Source organism: Notolabrus celidotus, chromosome 5 (genome assembly GCF_009762535.1).
Source record: "Notolabrus celidotus isolate fNotCel1 chromosome 5, fNotCel1.pri, whole genome shotgun sequence".
Classification (NCBI taxonomy): Eukaryota; Metazoa; Chordata; class Actinopteri; order Labriformes; family Labridae; genus Notolabrus; species Notolabrus celidotus.
This window is the reverse complement of record NC_048276.1, coordinates 14,191,477-14,210,687: the sequence shown is the minus strand read 5'-3', so window position 1 is coordinate 14,210,687 and position 19,211 is coordinate 14,191,477. Positions and strand designations below refer to the sequence as shown.

The window sequence follows — 19,211 nt, the reverse complement described above, 5'->3', positions numbered from 1 at the left end:
AAGTGTCATTGTATCCACATAAAAACCACACCTCACAATGCTCTTGTGCCTCACATGCTGTTTTGCAAACTCTTGAGCACAAGACATAAGCATGAGTGCTCTGCTTAAATCAAGTAATACTCTTTCATAGAAATATATTCGATGCGTTCATCTTCTGGTTGCTGTGATGAATTACCTCTCCAGCAGTGAGTGTGTCTGCAAAATATTTGTGATGCTCTTAAAAAAAAAAAAAAGAAGAAGAAGAGTAGGGACGTCTAGACTTTATTAGTAATTTCACTGAGCTCTCCATGAGATGGTTTTACCTCAGGGCTGGAAACTCTGAACTACTGCAACATTTATTAGCACTCATGACAACATGACAAATAGCACAATTATCTACTTCATCATGATGTTTATCATCATCCATCCTATGACTACACAGTCATTTTCAGATTGACCTCTATAGAGAAACTTCAAATAGAAACTATTGATTTCTTTCCACACGAGATCCTACAGGTCCTCCCCATTGTCTCCATGTGATATGAAGAGAAACCAGTGACATTTACACCTGCTTCATCTAAACAAACTCAAAGTTCTCATATACACCTGAGAAAGTCTGATGTTTTTATGCTTGAATCTCACTTTATTGAAACATCTGACTTATTATGAAGGGCTTTACTATCACGGACCTGATGCATGATACATTTATATTTGAGCCATCACATAAACTACTAAAATCCAAGCCAAGACAGTTATCTGTGAGCAATTACCAATGTTCCAAATTAGCTAATGATAAAAATGTCACTGAAAATTGAGTCACATATTTGTATTTATTGAAATCAGAACATTTTTAAAAACCTATTCAGATTTTTTATGTGACATAAATTATATAAAGTACTTTTCTCTAATGTACATTAATTTAAGATTTTGGGGTTTGTGCGACTTTTGGGGCGATTGAAGCGAAACTAACTAGTTTGAGATAATTTTTCCAGTAAAATAAGGATTTTGTGCAGAGTTTTAGATGTTTTGCAACTCTGCCAGAGTTTTATTCTCAGGATAATCTACTTTTTCAGTTTCTTGCTGGGACTAATTACATAAAAATCTATTTCTTTCATTCCTCATGTATTGAGATTTACTCGATAGAAATTAGGAGTATTGATACAGCCCAGAGTCTTTGCTGAGTCAGATTTTGTGCCCATCAATGTTTTCCAGAATTGTCTGCAAATAAAAGTCCTCCTGTAGACGGACACCGAAGATCTAATGAAAGATTTCCTGTTTGTGTTAAATGTCAGTATAATGAATCTGCACTGGCTGTGTTTTTTTTGGCTCCTCCAGCATCATCACTGCCCACCTCTTGAACAAATTAAAGGTGTGTTGTCAGGCTCAAGTGACTCATCATTAGGTATCAGCTGTCAGACTGCCTGTGGACGGTCCCACGCTGTCACTCTGTCCCTCCTCCTCCTCCGCAGAGTCCTCTGAGCTGTTAACCACTGCAGCACTGAGGCTGTGGAGCTCCTCCAAAACAGACAGGAGCCTTGCTGCCAGGATGCAGACAAACAATTGTTCAGACCAGTTATGTCTGGAAATGTGTGGAGTTTGAAGAAAAAAAAAGTGACTTATTTGCAACACGACTCACCATCTGCATGTATGTGTGAAGATTTTTCTGGATGTTCCCTGGGTGCTAAAGAGTTCTGTGCAGCTGTTGAATGAGCTCTTGTATACTCAGCGACAGAGGCCTGGATCAGGTTATGTAAAGCAATCAACAGAAACCAAGAGAGAAACAACATTTTCACCATTTTCTGTTGCTCTACAAAGTCTTACCAGCAGCAGATTTTTGTCTTTCACCGTCTCCATCGGTTGATTATCCTGGACTTTTTGTTTTATGTGTTCGCTCCCATAGTGTTGAGATTTTCTCATCTCATCCTGTTTCTTCCCCGTCTCTTTCTCAAACTGCCGCAAAGTCATAACTGCAAGAGACAACACAGACGGATAAAAAAAAACCACAGGGAAATGCAGCTATATGCTGCGTAAACAATCACAATCATATTAGATCACAGATATAACTTTAGCCCCCTGCTCTAAGCCGCTGTGGGCTGAGGCAGCATGGTGCTAATCCTGCTACCTGCTTTCGTGTGCTCCCTTCTGGCAGTATTGACCTGATCCTCCATCTCTCTCAGCTTCTCAGCACAGTGGTCCTTGATCTCAGACACTCTCTCTTGCAGGGCTAAAGGGGGGATCAACAAATGCATGCTTCTTCAGTACAGTAGCTGAAACAAAGAGGAGAACAGACTAATGCTGTATTTGCACCTCAGGGGATAAACTCCATTTTACTGAATCTGTTAGCAAATGTTCATGAACAGCAAGAAAGCAAACAAATAAGACGATTGGATCAGCTTGATACGCTTTCTCATACATGAAACAAATGTGACGCAACAAAGCAACCTAAAGCTCATTAAGGCTTTCAGTTACAGTTAGGGATTAACATTGCATTTCCAATGCTTCAAACACCCACTGTATGCAGCATGTCCAACAACACAGAGCACACACATACAGTTAGTGACTAGCTGGTGCAAACAGTGAAACAATCAACACCTAAAGAGCCAGATATTTCCCTCAGGAGTGAGAGGAAAGTCAAATAGAGCAGAAAGGAGTGCGAGTATCGCAAACAGGACTATAGATGAATGCTAATGCTACTGCGTACCTATTGCATGTGAAAATATTGAGGAACTGCTTGCTTACGAATCTGACTTAAAAAAAGGTGTTCAGTATTTACTTGTTTCTGCCCCCAGGCAACAAAAGACTGAGTTAAAAGTAGGGTTTCAAATGTGTACAGAAACAATAGTTAGGTCAATATAAGCAATGAAAGAAGTTTTGCTAGCCTTAGTTATTCCCAGCAATGTAAAGATCACCTCCTTAATACTGAGGGCATAGCCTGGCTTGGCAGGCGGAGTTGGGACTTCATCTAAGTGAGGAGTGGTGGGGAGATGTTGTAAGAGGGATGCGTACAGTTGCCTCTTGTGCACGTCTTACTCTCATTCATTTTAAGGTTGTACACAGGGTTCATTTTCTAAATCAAGACTTGCTGCTGAGTTTTATAAAGTAGAGGACAAATGTGACAGGTGTTCAAGTTCAAATCGTCACTTAAGCCATGTGTTCTTTCTCTGCCCTTGCTTAAGAGACTTTTGGTCTGGGTACTTTAACACTTTTCTTCCTGCAGTGATCAGACTATATAATCAATAATATATATATATATAGATATATATATATAGATATATATATATATATATATATATATATATATATATATATATATATATATAGATATATATAGATATATATAGATATAGATATAGATATATATAGATATATATAGAGATAGATATAGATAGATATATAGATAGATATATATGTTGTAAGATATGCTTATTATTTACTTCTTTAATTTTATTCATTGATTTTAATTGCTAATAACTTTTTAATAATTGTTACTTTATAGGCTCTTGTTTGCTTTATATATATATAAAAAATTTTTTTAATTATTATTATTTTATTTTTTTGCAATGTCTACTTTGCTACTGTGACACTTGAATGTCCCCATTGTGGGACAAGTAAAGGACTATCCTATCTTATCTTATCTTATCTTATGTCAGTCATCTTGGGTTTACACTTACAACCTTGCCCACTAATAGCTATTTTTGGGACTCCAGATGTATCAAGTAATTTCAATTCTATTCAAAAGAAATCATTAACTTTACCCCACTTCTGGCTAGACGTGGTTTACTTTTACATTGGAAGTCTCCCAACCCTCCATCTGTTGCACAGTGGTTGCAGGATACAGTCTCATTTTTAAAACTTGAAAAAAATCAAATGCACTCTAAGAGGAAACACGGACAAGTTCTTTCACAAATGGCAACCCTTTCTTTCACATATAGACATCTGCAGACTTTGCCGGACTAAGAGGTGTCTTATTTTCTTTCATCATTGCCTTATTCCCATTTTGTGTGCGTTAATTTTTCCTGCTGAGCTGGGCTGGGGAGGAAGGGGTTATTTTTCTTTGTGAGTTCTGGGGCTGTTATATTTATATTGTAAATGTGCAGGTGATTCTATATTTATGGACCTCTACAGGTATATAATTATGCACATGTATGCACCTTGTTTCTCCTGTTAGGAGCGTCATTTTCCCACTCTCATTGTTGTGTTTTTTCTTTTCTCCATTTAAATAAAAAAAATTGAAAATGTAAACTTGTACGCAAATTACAATGTCATTGAATTTTGCTCAATAAATAGAACTGGCAAAAAAAAAAAAAGAATGAGGGCATCAAGTAAACTCTATTAGGTGTACATGTATGCACCTGCTAAGTGTTTTAAAACAGACTTTAAAAAATTTGTATTTACCTATTAACAAGGGTTTTAAGGTCAAATCTCCTAGAGGCTTCTTTGGACTATTTGGAAAATTTTACTAGTATCAGTAACACTCCCTGAACATCTACAGTCAAGGTGCTCTTGAGCATGTCACTTAATCCCCAACCACTCCAGGAAAGCTATGGAGCATACAGGAGGGGGCCAGGTGTGAAAATGAGGAGACGAAGGGCATTTCTGGAAAAGAGCGGGAGCGCTCTGTTGGCTTTCCCTGGATAAGTCAAGGTTGAAAAACAGTCTTGCCACAGCCGTTGCCTCACCACGCTCGCTGTGCTCCTGCTGACTGAGCAGCTCAGAGCTGAGTTCCTCCAGGTTGACTTCACTCTCCTTCAGCTGGGCCTGGAGCTCCTGCACGTTCTGTTCGGCCTCTTCTCTACCTGCTACAGCCTGACGGACTTCCATCCAGCTCTGCTCCAGCTCCTTTTGCTGCTGCTGCACGTTGCTCTCATCTGAGGAAGATGTTCAAATGTAAAATAAGAACCCGCATAAGCTCACCATGAATTATGATAAAAGAGGTAATGAGGTGTAAGGTTGCTCACACTGTTCTTTTAGGTCAGCCAGAGCTTTCTCAATGAGCTGTGGGGTTCTTTTGAGTTCCTGTGCGAGTTTGTCTCTCTCTTCAGAGAGCAAACTAAGCTCCGTCTGAAGGTTTGTGATGCTGCAGGGAAACACAGACGAGGCGGCAGAGAAAATTAAGGAGCCGATAGTCAAGCAGAGAGCTAGAGAAGCAGCTGTGCAGTGCATTACTGAGAAAGCCTAATCCCTTAATAGCCAAAATCAACTGTTTTCTCTTTTCCAACAACACCTAAAACCCTCACTTAGAATATAAACACAGATTTCTTTTACATCGACCGTTAGACCTTCATCAGAGCGATGTAAATGTTCCCATCAAAACTACGATTCTCTGAAAAAGCACTGAAATGATTAATGTGCAAAATGAATAATTCAATCTTTCAAGCTATCTTAATCATATCACCTGAAAATATAGCACATCTGCTGTTTACAGGTTACAAAATGCAAATACATGCTTCTTCACTCCACATCAAAAATTTTATATTTTGAATTTGATCACAACAAATTAGCATTTTGAAGACATGACTTTGGGCTCCAAAGCAGCACATCATGCCTATAGCAGTAGTAATTAGGGGGTTATCATGGTGATCAATTAATTAAAATGGATAATGGAGGTTAGCTGCAGGCACTGTGTGACACTCAATTCCAACGTACACATTTCTGCAATTTTTTGAGATGAAACTAGTGAAGTTATCTGGAAAATGAAACAAGGAGAAGCAGGTCCTTTACATGCATTCAACATAAAAATGAGCACATACCTGTCTGCAGTATGTTCTGCATGTTTACTGGCCTGCTGAACTTTCTGCAGAGCAACCCTCCTCATGATCAAACCTGTATAACATAAAACAATTTATTTATGTATTATTTAAAAGGACCATGCATATTAATTAACACTTCTGTAAATATGCCAGAGTTAGCCAAAAGGCCATTTTATATCCGTAGTCCCTTGCCAGATGTTAAAAAGGCTCCCTATAAAGATCAAGATTAAACTAAGATAAAATAGAAACACAAACAAACAAACAAAAAAGAGAAGAAAAGAAAAGTACAAATAGCACCATACGATTAAAAATGACTAAAAGCTACATAAGGACATGAAATGACCGTCTTTGAGAAAGTGTCCATGGACATAAAATACATGGAGCAATTCAATCAGGAAGCAGCAATGAGGAAATGTTAAAGAACACACATGCAGACACAAAAGGACAGCATTTAACAGTGCTGTACATATTTGCATCAGGCAGTGACTATCAATCATTAAACTAGCTGCATGCAATTCAATGTGATGTATTTTTTACAAAACATATTCAATGTAAAGTAAAGCACTGCACTATGCACATTAATGCCCATTACAATCAAACCTTGGATAGTCTCCACTCGTCTCTTTGCAAAAATTAACCTCTGTGATAAAGTGTTAAGCCTTGTTTGAGCGGCATCCACTTCTGACACTTTGCTTTCAAATGCTGAGGTAAACCTGTGATGAAAAGACAAAATTAGTTAGAATCTAAGAGTAATTGTGCTGAGAGCTTCAACACTGGCATGAAAAATAATTATGAATCCTCTCATTCTGAATCCTGAGTCATTTGTTTTACCTCTGTGCTGCCTCTGAAACAGTTCTAAGACCAGCCTCTGCTTTTTCATTCTGTGACTTCAGCTGAGAGTTTTCCTCGTGAGCCTGGACCAAGTCCATCTTCAGTTTCTAGGACAAAAAAAAAAGACCAATTCTAACAATTGAGTATCCCTCTCAAACCCACCGTGAGGCTCAGTTTTGAAAATGCTTCACAGCCAGCAGCTGTTCATACATAACCTCAACTACTGAAACCTAGCAACGGTTCTGTAGAGTCAGCGTTGTGTGCAGGGGTACAAATTTACAGGCATTCATCACTTTCCTATGCAGCCCAAAATTTATCATGAATCATCAAATTTTCAGACACCCACGTAAATCACATCATATGCCCTGGCTGCTACTAACCTCCTTTTCTATTCTCTCCAGGTCCAGCTCAGCTATCTTGTTATCCAAACTGTGTTGGAGCACATTAGCCCGATGCTGCTCCTGCTGGAGCTTCTGCTCCACAGTTCTGACCTAAAACACAGGCCAGTAAAGAAGCACACTTTGTTAACAGTTATAAACACCTAAAGTATCAGCGTGTCATGGCATACCAACAGATGACAGATTTCATACTTTGAAAAGAATTTCTTCCTTCTCTCCTCTCAGTTCAATGTCCTTTGAGCGAAGCTGGACACATAGCTTGAACACTTTCCCTCTCCAGAGTCGAAGCACTTGAAGGCCTTCTGATTCATTCTTCACGAGCGTGTCTGTCAAGGTCTATTGAAACAAACAAACACATACAGCAAACAGCGCTTCAGAAAAGGAGTAACTTGAGTATGGGTAATTATCGCTAACTATTAACCTTGGTGTATTTCAAAACAGAATAAGGCCCTTTAAAATGATGAGTGTCTTGTTTACGTGAGAGTTTGTTTACTTTAACTTCTTTACATTCTTTTACTGATCTATCAGTTAGCCTGAATGGGTACGTTGGTTTGTAAGTTTACAGATATACGTTTTTAAATGTTTTCATGTAGGTGACGGTATATACAGTTGTGCTCATAAGTTCACATACCCTGGCAGAATTTGTGATTTTTTGGGCCATTTTTCAGAGAATATGAATGATAAGTGAAAAACTAATTTTTTCACTGATGGTTAGTGGTTGTGTGAAGCCATTTATTGTCAACAACTGGGTTTACTCTTTTTATATCATAATGACAACAGAAACTACCGAATAAATCATAAATTATGCCTGGGTATTTAAACTTGTGAGCACAGCTGTACATGTTATCAAACCCTAACCCTGTGGAGCTGGTGGCTGACATGAGAATTATGGCCAATCTGTCATCTTTGATGAACATTTCTTTTCTATATATATTCTTGTTGAAATTCTTGTACTGTACACCTTTTTGTTTGCTGCTGTAACTCCATGAATTACCCTGTTGGGGATGAATAAAGGAGTATCTTATCTTATCTTATCTTATGTATATAGATGTATACGACAACGATCCTATTTGTTTATCAATCCCGGCACACTACTTCTAATAGAAATGGCATTACCAAGCTTTGAATTTTCTTTTACAAAATATTTATTCCTGTCATCCCTATTATCAACTAATTTCATAGGAATGTTTAGACAACTGTCTTATACCTGTTTTATGTACCTCTTTACTTTCTGGAAAATGCTTTGTTACTTTGACTAGCTGCAAATCATGTTTCAATTTTGTTCTGAATAAAAAGTTATAAACATTTTTTTTTAAATGATGCGTATCTTTTCCCTCTTTCCCATCTATGTTGAGCCATCAAAAGTTCTCAAAATGTTCTCTGCTTTTAAATGCACCATGAACAACAACAATACTACATCATCAGACAGAAACTAAAGAATCCAAGCTCTCAACTGTGACAGCTTTCCATTGTTCAAGTTTATACAGGTTGGCATGTATTGGGGCAAATCTGAATGCTTTTCAAAAAGAAGAAAAACATTCAGAAGTGGGAAAAAAAATGTTTTATATGTCACCTGCAGGGTCAGACTGTATATACACAACATTTGGAAAATCACCTAAGGGAAAGTGTTCAGCCAACTAAATCACTCCTGCAGGGGTTTGCTGTTCTATCATCAATCTTAAACCCTGAAGTCTGCCCTGCAAAATGATCAGCATAAGCGTCTTCCATGAAGTGCATTCACACCTCACACTTTTCAAACTTTCCAGATAAGACTAAGCTTGATAATTTAACAGCCAGAAGCAACTAACACACAATGACAGGTATCTGTTTGGTACAGTACAGAGACATAATAGAGCTTTGTGTTTGGATTAAGTTTACCCATGAACTCAACATACAGCTACATGGCTGTTCTTATCATACAACAGACATCCATGATAATGATGACTAATGTAGAAAACTCTTAAGCCAGGTAGGTGTTAATAAATGGACTTCAAGGCATTGCATGAGAGTGGAGCTGCTACTTAAAATATACAGAGACTCAGAACAGATACTGTTGGCAGGTCTGTGCTGTTGTTATAAGGAGTTTGCCAACATTTGTTTGTTAAGTTTTAATTTTTGTTTAACAGAAAGCTGAGCTTGTCGGTGCGGCAGTAAAGCATAACACTTTAAGTCAGGGGAGCAGCCAGGGATAATGAGGCCCATGGAGTAATATCATATTGAGCCCCCACCGCTTATACACAATATTTTTGGGGGGCTGCCGTCACTCATGATCCCTCAGAATGGTCCAAACTTCTCTGTTCTCAGTTACTTTTAAAACTCACAAGTTAACTAGCTCCTTGCAGGATAATATCCAAGTCCACAAATAAAATAAATCCCACAGGAGGAGGTCATGTTTGTGATGCATCTCTCATAAAGGCTTGGTCTTTGTCTGAAAACTTGTTCGAAGCCTAAATAGGAAATCATTGTTCCAGCCTCCGAGTGGCTGCACCACTGCTCATTTGTTATCAGCAGGCTTGCATCATCCATTGCTATCTAAAGAAAACAGACTGACCTTCTTCACCATGTTCCCTTCTTGGAGGGCCAGTATCTCATTCACAGAGTTAAGCCTGACGGTCAAAAGCTCTGCGGTCATCTGAAGAGCTGCTTTCTCTTTGTTCAGCCTCTAAAGAACAGAGAGCATCGGAACTGATGTAGGTTATTAAAATTAAATGTGCATGTTAATTCATAAATCTAGTAGTCATTTCCTCTATAGTTTTTTCTGAAACCTGCTGAAGTACGATTTTAAGTTTCTTCTTCAGAGCAATTGCTTTACAGTAGGCTGATTGCAATCAATACTGTTTATATGGTCTTCACCTCCACAGTGTCATTTAATCGTTCCTTCTTTCCTTTCTCTGGGGCAAGCTGGCCGATGTAATTTCTGAGGCTGTGCAGTGTTGCTGATTGTGTCTCAAATGCTTGTCCCATTTGGCTGAAAAAAAACCAACATATTCAACAACAAAATCAGTGAATCTGACCATGCGTTGCTATTTATGTCTAGCTCTTGGTTCATTTTAAAGACTAAATATGACACCTTATGTGTTCTTGAAGCCCATCTCTCTCAGTGGATACCTCCACCAGAGTGCTTCTCAGCTGCAACAATTCTGAGGTCATTGATTGAAGTTTGTCATGTAGTTCCCTGTTGGTTTTGATTGATGTATCCAACTCTGCACAGTGGGAAGCATTCAAGTGTTGAAGCTGAAATAAGGAGAGCCAAACAATGGAAGTTTTGAAAAATATAAACAGATAACTTGTGTCTTATTGATCTCCAATAAGGAGTTCTCTTTTAACTTGTTTCCCTCCTGAGGAAGGGAAGCCAAGATCAGTTTCAGAAAAGCACTGTGCTGCATACTTCTTATTCTACTAAAGGACAGCACAGAACAGCAGAGCACAGCAGAGCAGAGGCCCACTGACATGCGTTCTTAGATGCAAGGCCTTGAGCTTATCTCTGTTGAATTAGTATGTACAAGGTTAATAATTATTTAAAATTCTTTGCAGAGATGTGACACACACCTCGACCTTCTGCTTCTTGCGCATTTCCTCCAGTTGTTCTGATAATTTAAGAGTCTGCTGTTTGGCTTCCTCCTCAGCTTGTAACCTGCCCATTTCGGCTTTCAGGACAAGCTCCCGGGAGTCCTCTTCACTCCTCTCTAAAGCTCTTCTCAGCTTTGTAATTTTCTCACCAGATTCTCCCTTCAGCCTTTCAAGCTGCAAGATAGAAAAGTGTTAAACATAAAAGAACCTTTATATATAGAATGAATTATTGTGAAGCTTGCTAAATCAAAAATGTAGGATGTATATAAGCATTGTTAAGACAACAAGACTGTCTAAAAATGCCAGATTACAAACTGCTGGAATGAGATACAGATGCCAGCAACTCTCAGGTGATCTTTGTCAACAACAGTGTTGAAATGAAATGTTTAGACAGTAAACAGCATTACCTGTGAGCTTATTTTCTCCTTCTGTGCACCGCTTTCACTGAGTTCCTCTCTGATTTTGCACAATTCAATCTTGGCCTCATGAAACTCTTTGTGCATTGCTTCCAACTCATGGCTCTGTCTGTCAAACAAAGGTTATACCACGTTCAGCTCGCTCACAATGATTCATCACTTGTCCCTGAAGTGTTATGTAAAGAATGTCTGGCCAAACTGTAAAATTACTTGATTGCATAACACCATAAGCATTTCTCCTACCGGTTCGGTGTGCTGTCTCTGCCCCTCATCTCTTCCCTGTATCTCTCTGCAGTCTCCTTCAGGGCCTCCACCTGCCCCTTCAACCTTTCAACTTCAGCCTTGTGCTTCTCTGCCTCCAGATGCCGCTCTGGCTCCCATCTGGACCACTGCTCACCTCTTTCTGCACACCTGTATTTTAGGAAGAGGAGCCGTCATGTAACCAAAGAAAAAACAGAATTTCATTTTAACCATACAAAGAAAAAGCAAGATACCTTGTCCTAGGGTCTGACGGATGAGCCACGGCTATGCCTGCACCTCTGTTTTCTCGCTGAGACATCATGATCCTCTGATTTTCCCTCCTGAGCTCCAAGATTTCCTGTTGGGCCTGAGATATAGCGAGCCATGGGTTGGCAGGACTGGAATCCCCTGATGATATTGATGTTTTGGCTGGGTTAAACCAGGAAATGGGTGCCGATGCGTCCTGGGTTTTTGCAGTTCGGTGTGATCCAGCAGACTGGGCACTCGATGTGAAATGTGATGGGGGTATCAGCTCCTTTTGAGTATTTCCTAAATGAAACAGAATGAAGTTTGTCAATGTGCACACATTCGCCAGTCTAACTTTGTGTTGCCGGATGCCAAAATAATGTACTTAATCTATGGTGTTCAAAGAGACTATTCTACGGTGGCCCTGAAGGACAAAACAAATTTACAAAAGATTAAACCCTTTTACAGAGTTGGAGAAAATTTTACATTTTGGAAAAACAAAATTACAAAATCAAAACACTTTTACAAGCGGTGAGACAATTTTACCAACAGCGGAACACTTTTACCATTTCTGAAACAATTTAACATTTCATTTTTAACGGAAAGGGAATGAACCAAACACCGGAAGTGATCAGGGAGTGATCGAGTGAGGGGTCATTTAGTTTGTTTGGATGGAAAGAAACCAAACTGAGCGACATTTTACTAGTACTCCATTTGGTACAGGATCACATCCAGTGTTTGGTACATTCCCTTTCCATTAAAAATGAATGTAAATTTATTTCAGGAATGATAAAAGTGTTCAGTCGTTTGTAAAATTGTCTCACTGCTTGTAAATGTTTTTTTTTTATTTTGTAAATTTGTTTTCTTAAATGAAAATTTGTTTTAGCCTTGGTAAAAGTGTTTTGCTAATGTAATTTTGTTTTATAAAATGTAAAAAAAAATCCAAAATGTAAATTTTTCTACAACTTTGTAAAAGTGTTTCATCTTTTTTAAATTTGATTTGTCCTTCAGGGCCACCGTACTATTCACAGTGAGCTTTCAAGAAAGTTATTGTGACAAAATTGCCCATATGTCCTTCTTGAGTGAGCTACTTCTTCTTCTTGTTAGGAGACCACAGAAGCACACTTAATGAATAAGACGGTTTAGTTAGGAGGCTAACGTTAGCTAGCAAGCATCACTGTACTCGTTTGATTAGCTTGTCAACTTCACTTGCAGCTGACAGAAGAGACTTACTTGAAAATGCAGCTGAGGTAAAGTCATTGGGTACTATCAGCCTTTCGTTTCCCAAGTTATGTCTTTCCATGGTCAATGCTAATCAAAGAAGTCTAGAAATAATCAGGAATAACTCCGTGGGTGTTACGGTGTTTATTTGATCTTAATTCTCCCGCGACTCACGTCAAACGTTGTTACCTTAGCTACGGAGTTCAACGTTCAACGTTCAACCTAACCTACCGGATCAAACTGGTTTTGTGAGCCCACTTGTCAAGCTCAAACTATACGTCGTTTAAATGAAAATGCTGATAGCTCAGGCATATATACGTACTTTCATTAACTTTCCATTAGTTAACTTATTTATTGAGGAGAAAAACATAGCACCACCCGCGGTGCATCACGGGTAACAGGAAGAAGCTGGCTGTTCTGGTTATTGTAGTCCGTTTCCCTTAATCATGTCTTGCAGGGTATTTTTCTCTTTCCCTCGTATTGTCTTAAAATGACGAATCTAGCCTGACAGTTATACAGTGGCCCCGATTTAATACACTAAATGATTATATTTAAAGTAAAGAGGGTAAATTCCGGTGCACGTCCTGAATGTAAATTTTCCTGTTAGACTGTACTCGGGGCAAAGAATATCCATAAACAGAATGTTGTTGCACATGGGTGGAGCGTATGGGTTTGACAGACGTGTTGTTGTAATTCATGGTAAGGGTCTGTGATCAGGGGCGTCACCAGGAATTCTGGGGCCCCTGAAAAGATATCTTAGTGGGCCACATCACCACAGCCAACCCTACAAAATATAACATTGCTGCTATAATACTGGTTTATTAGCAATAAACAAAAATACATGCTTAAAACTATCCTGGTTAACTGACTCAAATCTAAGCTACATATCAATATTACTATTGGTTTTTTTTTTACAATTTCTCCAAATGTAACTTCACAATATTGACCTTCAGACTGTCCACCTCTGTAAACAAGATTATTTAATGCCAAGTGACTTGTTGATTAACAACAAGGGGGCATTATTTGGTATAATCTAACCTCATGAAGTCAAATATAACTCTAAAAACCTACAGTTTACTTTCAGTCAGATTCAGCCACACTTGATGCTATGAAAATATGACAATGACAAGCGTTTTTATGCATATACAGCTGTTTAAATCACACTAATATCCCATTGTATATGCATTTTTGACTTATTAATCGTGCATCCACATTGATTGATAAAGGCTCAGGGTCTGTTCAACAGCCACTGTCCACTCTGCACCTCAGGAGCTGCCTGCTGCTGACAGACAGCTGCGGTCCAAACATAAACAGAGACTCCCCTTTTTTTTGTTTTGTTTTTTTGTTGTTTTTGTTTATTAATTCAGACAACTTATTTAGTTATATTATTCCACTTGGGCCCTAGGTAGTCAGTCAGTCCCCCCCCCCCACTATGACGCCCCTGTCTGTGATTGAGAGGGAGTGAATTCAGTCGGACCCCCTAGATTTAAAGAATTGCCTAAGGGGTCCGACTGAAAAAGGATTGTTGAATATTTACAGCGAACCATGGTCACTAGATTGGAAATTTTTGGAGAGTAAGCAGTGGCCCACCATGAAAACGTCAAGCATCTAGTATTTACCCAGGCCTTGGGGAAGGAAATGCAGGTTCCCATTTAGAGCATGGGGAATATTTGAATGTGAAATAGATCGGGGGATTTACCCCTTTACTTATTTGAAGGTGTTATTGAGTCTTGTTATGCACCTGTTTTTGAGAGAGGACATGTTATTGTGATAGTTTGTGGAGGTAGGTGTCTCAGTCCTCCTTTAAAGTGATGATCTAAAATGAACTTGTTTCTTCTTTGCTTGGTACTCACTGGGGTCTATCTGACAATGAAAGAACCCCTCTATAATATCTGTGGTCCCACAGGATAGAGAACCCAAAGCATGCACCATGGCAGCCAGAAAGTTGGTTATACAGCTAAATGTCTGGTAGAGATGCATCTATAAATATGTTGAAGATGTATAAATTATCCATTAACTAAATATACATATATACGTGTGTGTGTGTGTGTGTGTGTGTGTGTGTGTTTGTGTTTGTGTTTGTTTCGAATTATTGACATTTGCCTATTTTGATAGACTTTCTGTGCACAAACTTGCTACCATCTGCAGCAATGTAAATTTGTAAGCACTGCAACTGTCTTACCAACTGTGAACATTAAATTCTGCTGAAATGCATGGACGTCATTTACAGCCTGTCACAGGATTGTCAGAACTCACTATTCTGAAGGCTCAGGAAACTCAATCCCCCATATATTTTCATTTTCCCTGTTGTTTTATTTTCCTCTGATATCTTCAGCAACCATTGCTCTTGCCCACGGTGTGTCATCTTCTCCACATCTGCCATGGCCTACTTTTCCCTTGGGTTTCATTAAAGTTTAATTTAATCTAATTAAATCTGTATTCGAGGAAATAAGAGATTTTAGTTTAACTAATTTACATATATTTTCACATATTGATACAGAATGACAATTAACTTTGATGGTTGGAAAAGGATTCCACTACATCTATGTATCAATCAAAATAAGGTACATGGACACAAAAGACAAGGACTACCAAAGTGTGGAAGAATGCAGACCTTTCAAAGTTGTTGATTGAAGAGAACAGTTGGAGTGCCTTGCATTATTTTGGTTAAGTTTCCTTTCAGCACTCGACACACGCTGCAGCAGGTCCTGAAGAACAAAGCACAGGAAGAGAGGGATCGGAAGGGGCCACCGGGAATAGAAAATGGAGAGAAAATAGAGACAATACTGACCCTTATTAGAAAGAGGGCAGAATTAAGATGCAGCTCTGTTTCTTTGAAGAATACTTAAGAGCTAATCAAGGTGGAAGTTCACTGCCTGTGGTGTTTGAAACATTTGCTAAAAAAAGAGCATTTTGGAAAAAGGCAGATGGAAGACTGAGAGAGGATTGTGAATTGTCATGAAAATTACATCCAGCTCCTCCTTGGGGATCCTGAGGAGGTCCCAGGTCTCATGTGATATGTAATCCTGTCGTTGTGATTTCGTCTGCCCTAGGGTCTCCTCCCAGTTGGATGTGCCTGGGAGGAATACTTATCAGATGCCCAATCCATTGCAGAATTAGTCAGGCTGGTGGAAGAAGATGAGAGCCTGAGCAGACAGATTCCTTAGTGCACACATTAGCAACATAGATTCTTGTTCACAGGGAAAAACACTATATGCAGGAATAAAATATATGGTGCCTTGCTTGGTATTTCAATGTCCATGGAACCATGGCAACAGTCCTCTTGAGTGCAACCGCTCATCCAAAGATGTGAATCTTTGGGTAATGAAAAGGAATAAAGATATTTCTCTCTGCGTCCTTTAAGGACACTGGATATTTTGGCACACCGGCAACGGAAGCTGCTTTGTCTTATTCCTCCCTAATCAGGCTGATTCAGCGTAGGGTTCATGTGGAGAAATTGTCCATGACTGCAGATATCTTGACTCTAAATTAAAGTTTCCTCCTTTGAAAATGTGTTTGTTAAACTCTTCACATGCCCTGAGGAAAATACTGATAAGTTCAGCACACACATAAATGAGTCTTCTAAAATATGTGGTCGGCTCAGCTTAAAGCAGAGGTGACCTGTGTTGCTTCATCTGAACACTTGCTTACAGGACAGCTTACAAGGTAATAATCTCACTGTATTTACATATCTGTATGTTTTACAGTTTTTATTTTATAACAGACATATCAAACAGAGATTGTTCCCTGGATTTAAGTCCTTTTTTTTTTGTATACCATACTTGTCTCGCTTGTGAAACCCAGCTTGAAACAAGCATCAATAGGAAAGAGACAGCTTCTCTCCAAGGTCGATCCTTCAGCTCCATACATGCACAAATCACAGCCTCACAGCTATGGCTCCAGGGTATGATATAAAAAGCATATGTTGGGAGATTTTTTTTTTTTTTGCTGTGTCAGCAATTGTCAGGACGTTGGCTAATATCTCACACTGTATACATATGAAGATTTTTAGCATTTGTTTTAGATAGATTTAAGTATGATATATCTAATTTTTATATTAAGGCCAACTTTAGATTGCAAAAGACAAATGAGTTAAAATTTGTATTAAAACAATACATAAAATAAGCAATTACATCACAGCTTAGTTAGCCACAGATCAGCAGCACCACAATCATTTCAGTGATTTTCAGTTTCAACGACACAGATGAAGACTACTTTTACTCTCTGTCATGAAATAGGTTTTACTGCACTCTAAGAAATTGAACCATTGTTGAAGTGGTAATAACTAGAGTACCCCGAGTGTCCACTTGGGGCTTCAAGTGCCCTGGAAACCGCATACGCACCATAGACTGTATAAAATATGGACGTAGTATCCGTGAAATCACCCATCTGTTTCTGAAGTGCAGTTTTGAGGCCAATTGTCAACAGCAGCCACAATGCTGCTGTCAAGTGATTATAACGTAAAGAGGCGGGCTTTGAGCCTCCTAGCCAACAGCTACAGTGTTCCCGCTTGTCAATCAAGTCAGCTGCGCCTCTCATTGGAAGACTCGTAATCTAAATATCTTCGAATTTGCCGCGTTAGAAAAAAAATTCACCACCCCCCCCTACAGTGTGAGCCGATCGAGGAAATGAGCTATCCAGACTACACTTGTCTTTTGTACCAGGCTGTAAACATGTTTATTTTTGCTGTAAAGATCATCTTTTTTGAATTGGTGTGTGGTTTCCGGTACTTCCGGAGCCAGCCTCAAGCAGATCCTCGATGAACTGCAGTTTTTAGATTAATACGCACCCTTTCTAAAAAGTCCATCTTTACAGCTAAGAGAAACATGTTTACATTCTGGTTCAAAAAACGATTTTGGTCTGAATAGCTAATTTCTCTATTAGCATACACTGTACAGGAAATTAATTTTTCACAATTCATTAGTTTTGAAGATATTAAGGTTACAAGTTTTGCATTGGCTAATTAGTGGCATAGCTAACTTAACTGATAGGCAGACACGGTGTAGCTGTTAACAAGGAGGCTATAGGTCTGCTTCAACTCAACCTTTGCCTCTTTCTAGATCAATCAAAAGTAAGGTTGAGTCAGCATTTCCAGTATGGTGACCGCCATTGATAGGCTTCAAAACATTGATCCAAAAACCAATGGGTGGCGTCTCTGAGATAACATCAATTATTTGTACAGTCTATAGCTATTTCTCCTCACAGAGGTAAGACTTACAGTATGTTCAAAACCAAACGTTTGGTGCAACAGGCTGGTATCTTTTGTGACATTTAAATGTAACAAAGTTTCTGCTTTTGTTTCTTTATATCGTAACTTTGAGTACATCATCTTTTTAAGTGCTCAGAGAATTACAAATGTACGATTTATATGTTGCCACCCTGAAGTTTGCATTTCCTTCGATAAAAGAAACCTTCAGAATCTATAGCCTATGTTGTGTTATGTCAGAAGTGAAAGAACGTATCGTTAATAGAGATAGAAAGGGTAAATGGATGCTATTTAGACATATTGGTGTGAATGTGTGCACAAAACTTCATGCAACCCCTGCATAGTAAGCGTGCAGGTTGGGCCAGACCCAGTCAATAAGCCTGCAAACACCCCTGATAAGTCTAAGCCTATAGGCAGTGCTGGACAGTAGCAGAGTAAATTTACTTGAGTACTGTACTTAAGTATATTTTCGGAGTATCTGTACTTTACTTAAGTATTATTTTTGGGGGAAACGTATTACTTTTACTCCTCTACATTTCTATCAATGCTCTAGTTACTCACTACTTTTGCTTTGAAGTCAGCTCATGAATTTTCTTTTCTGAAATCTGATCCCATGGTTGAACGTGGAGCAAACACAGAGCAGATTTCACTCAGATCAGGCAGTTCATTTAGAGGTGGTAATGATGGCTATAATTCTCCACATGAGCACCCATGTACATATCTTCAGCCCGTTAGAGGTTTTTAAAATGAAGAATGATACGTTGCGTTAGAAATGTTCTCCCTGTTTCCCACTCTGCCCAAAAATACAAACATTCACTGTCCAACCTGAGAAAGTGTGTTGAGCTACGTAACATTTGTTTCATTCCAGATGAACATTTCAAACTAAGTTGTCTGTGCTTGGAGTAACTTAGTTGCTGTTTTTATTCCATGGTATAGTTTTTAGAGATTTCAAGTAGCCTAATGGTTTCTCGATAAACATAATGTAACCAGCTGTGAATTCTTGACTGCATTTATGTATTGTGAAAATACAACGTTTTGAGATTTTTTAAAAAGTACTTTGAATACTTAAGTATTTTTAAAAGCAAGTACTCCAGTACTTTAACTCAAGTAATAATCTGACAGAGCAACTTTCACTTGTACTGGAGTAATATTTGACATCTATACTTTGACTTAAGTAATGAAGCTGTGTGCTTTGTCCACCACTGGTTATAATAGCAAATTCGTATTTGTAGGAATGTGTGAATAGAAGATGAGTTGGAAACTAAAGGCAATTGGAAAAACGTACTAGAGAGAGGTTTGAAAATCTGCTGTGGCTCTATTATCTAATCCCATTGTACCAGAGTTGTTGAAAGAC

General features: G+C 38.7%; 1 protein-coding gene across 2 annotated transcripts; it reads right to left on the bottom strand.

Annotated features, from left to right (window-relative positions):
* Positions 1–240: 240 nt before the first annotated feature.
* Positions 241–13,081, bottom strand: cchcr1 (coiled-coil alpha-helical rod protein 1). 2 transcript variants are annotated; one of them, XM_034684108.1, is made up of 19 exons: positions 12,974–13,081; positions 11,439–11,733; positions 11,188–11,355; positions 10,936–11,053; positions 10,508–10,702; positions 10,029–10,192; positions 9,812–9,926; positions 9,510–9,620; positions 7,151–7,294; positions 6,941–7,051; positions 6,561–6,667; positions 6,330–6,442; positions 5,730–5,802; positions 4,938–5,056; positions 4,659–4,847; positions 2,102–2,203; positions 1,801–1,946; positions 1,616–1,715; positions 241–1,517 (listed from the first exon to the last, which is right to left on the bottom strand). In XM_034684108.1, the coding sequence occupies exons 2-19, from the start codon at positions 11,504–11,506 to the stop codon at positions 1,378–1,380; spliced, it is 2,283 nt and encodes a 760-aa protein (XP_034539999.1). In that variant the 5' UTR covers positions 11,507–11,733; positions 12,974–13,081; the 3' UTR covers positions 241–1,377. The 2 variants fall into 2 exon arrangements, with proteins under 2 accessions (XP_034539999.1, XP_034539998.1); XM_034684107.1 differs by having other exon boundaries at positions 12,664–13,056.
* Positions 13,082–19,211: the final 6,130 nt, after the last annotated feature.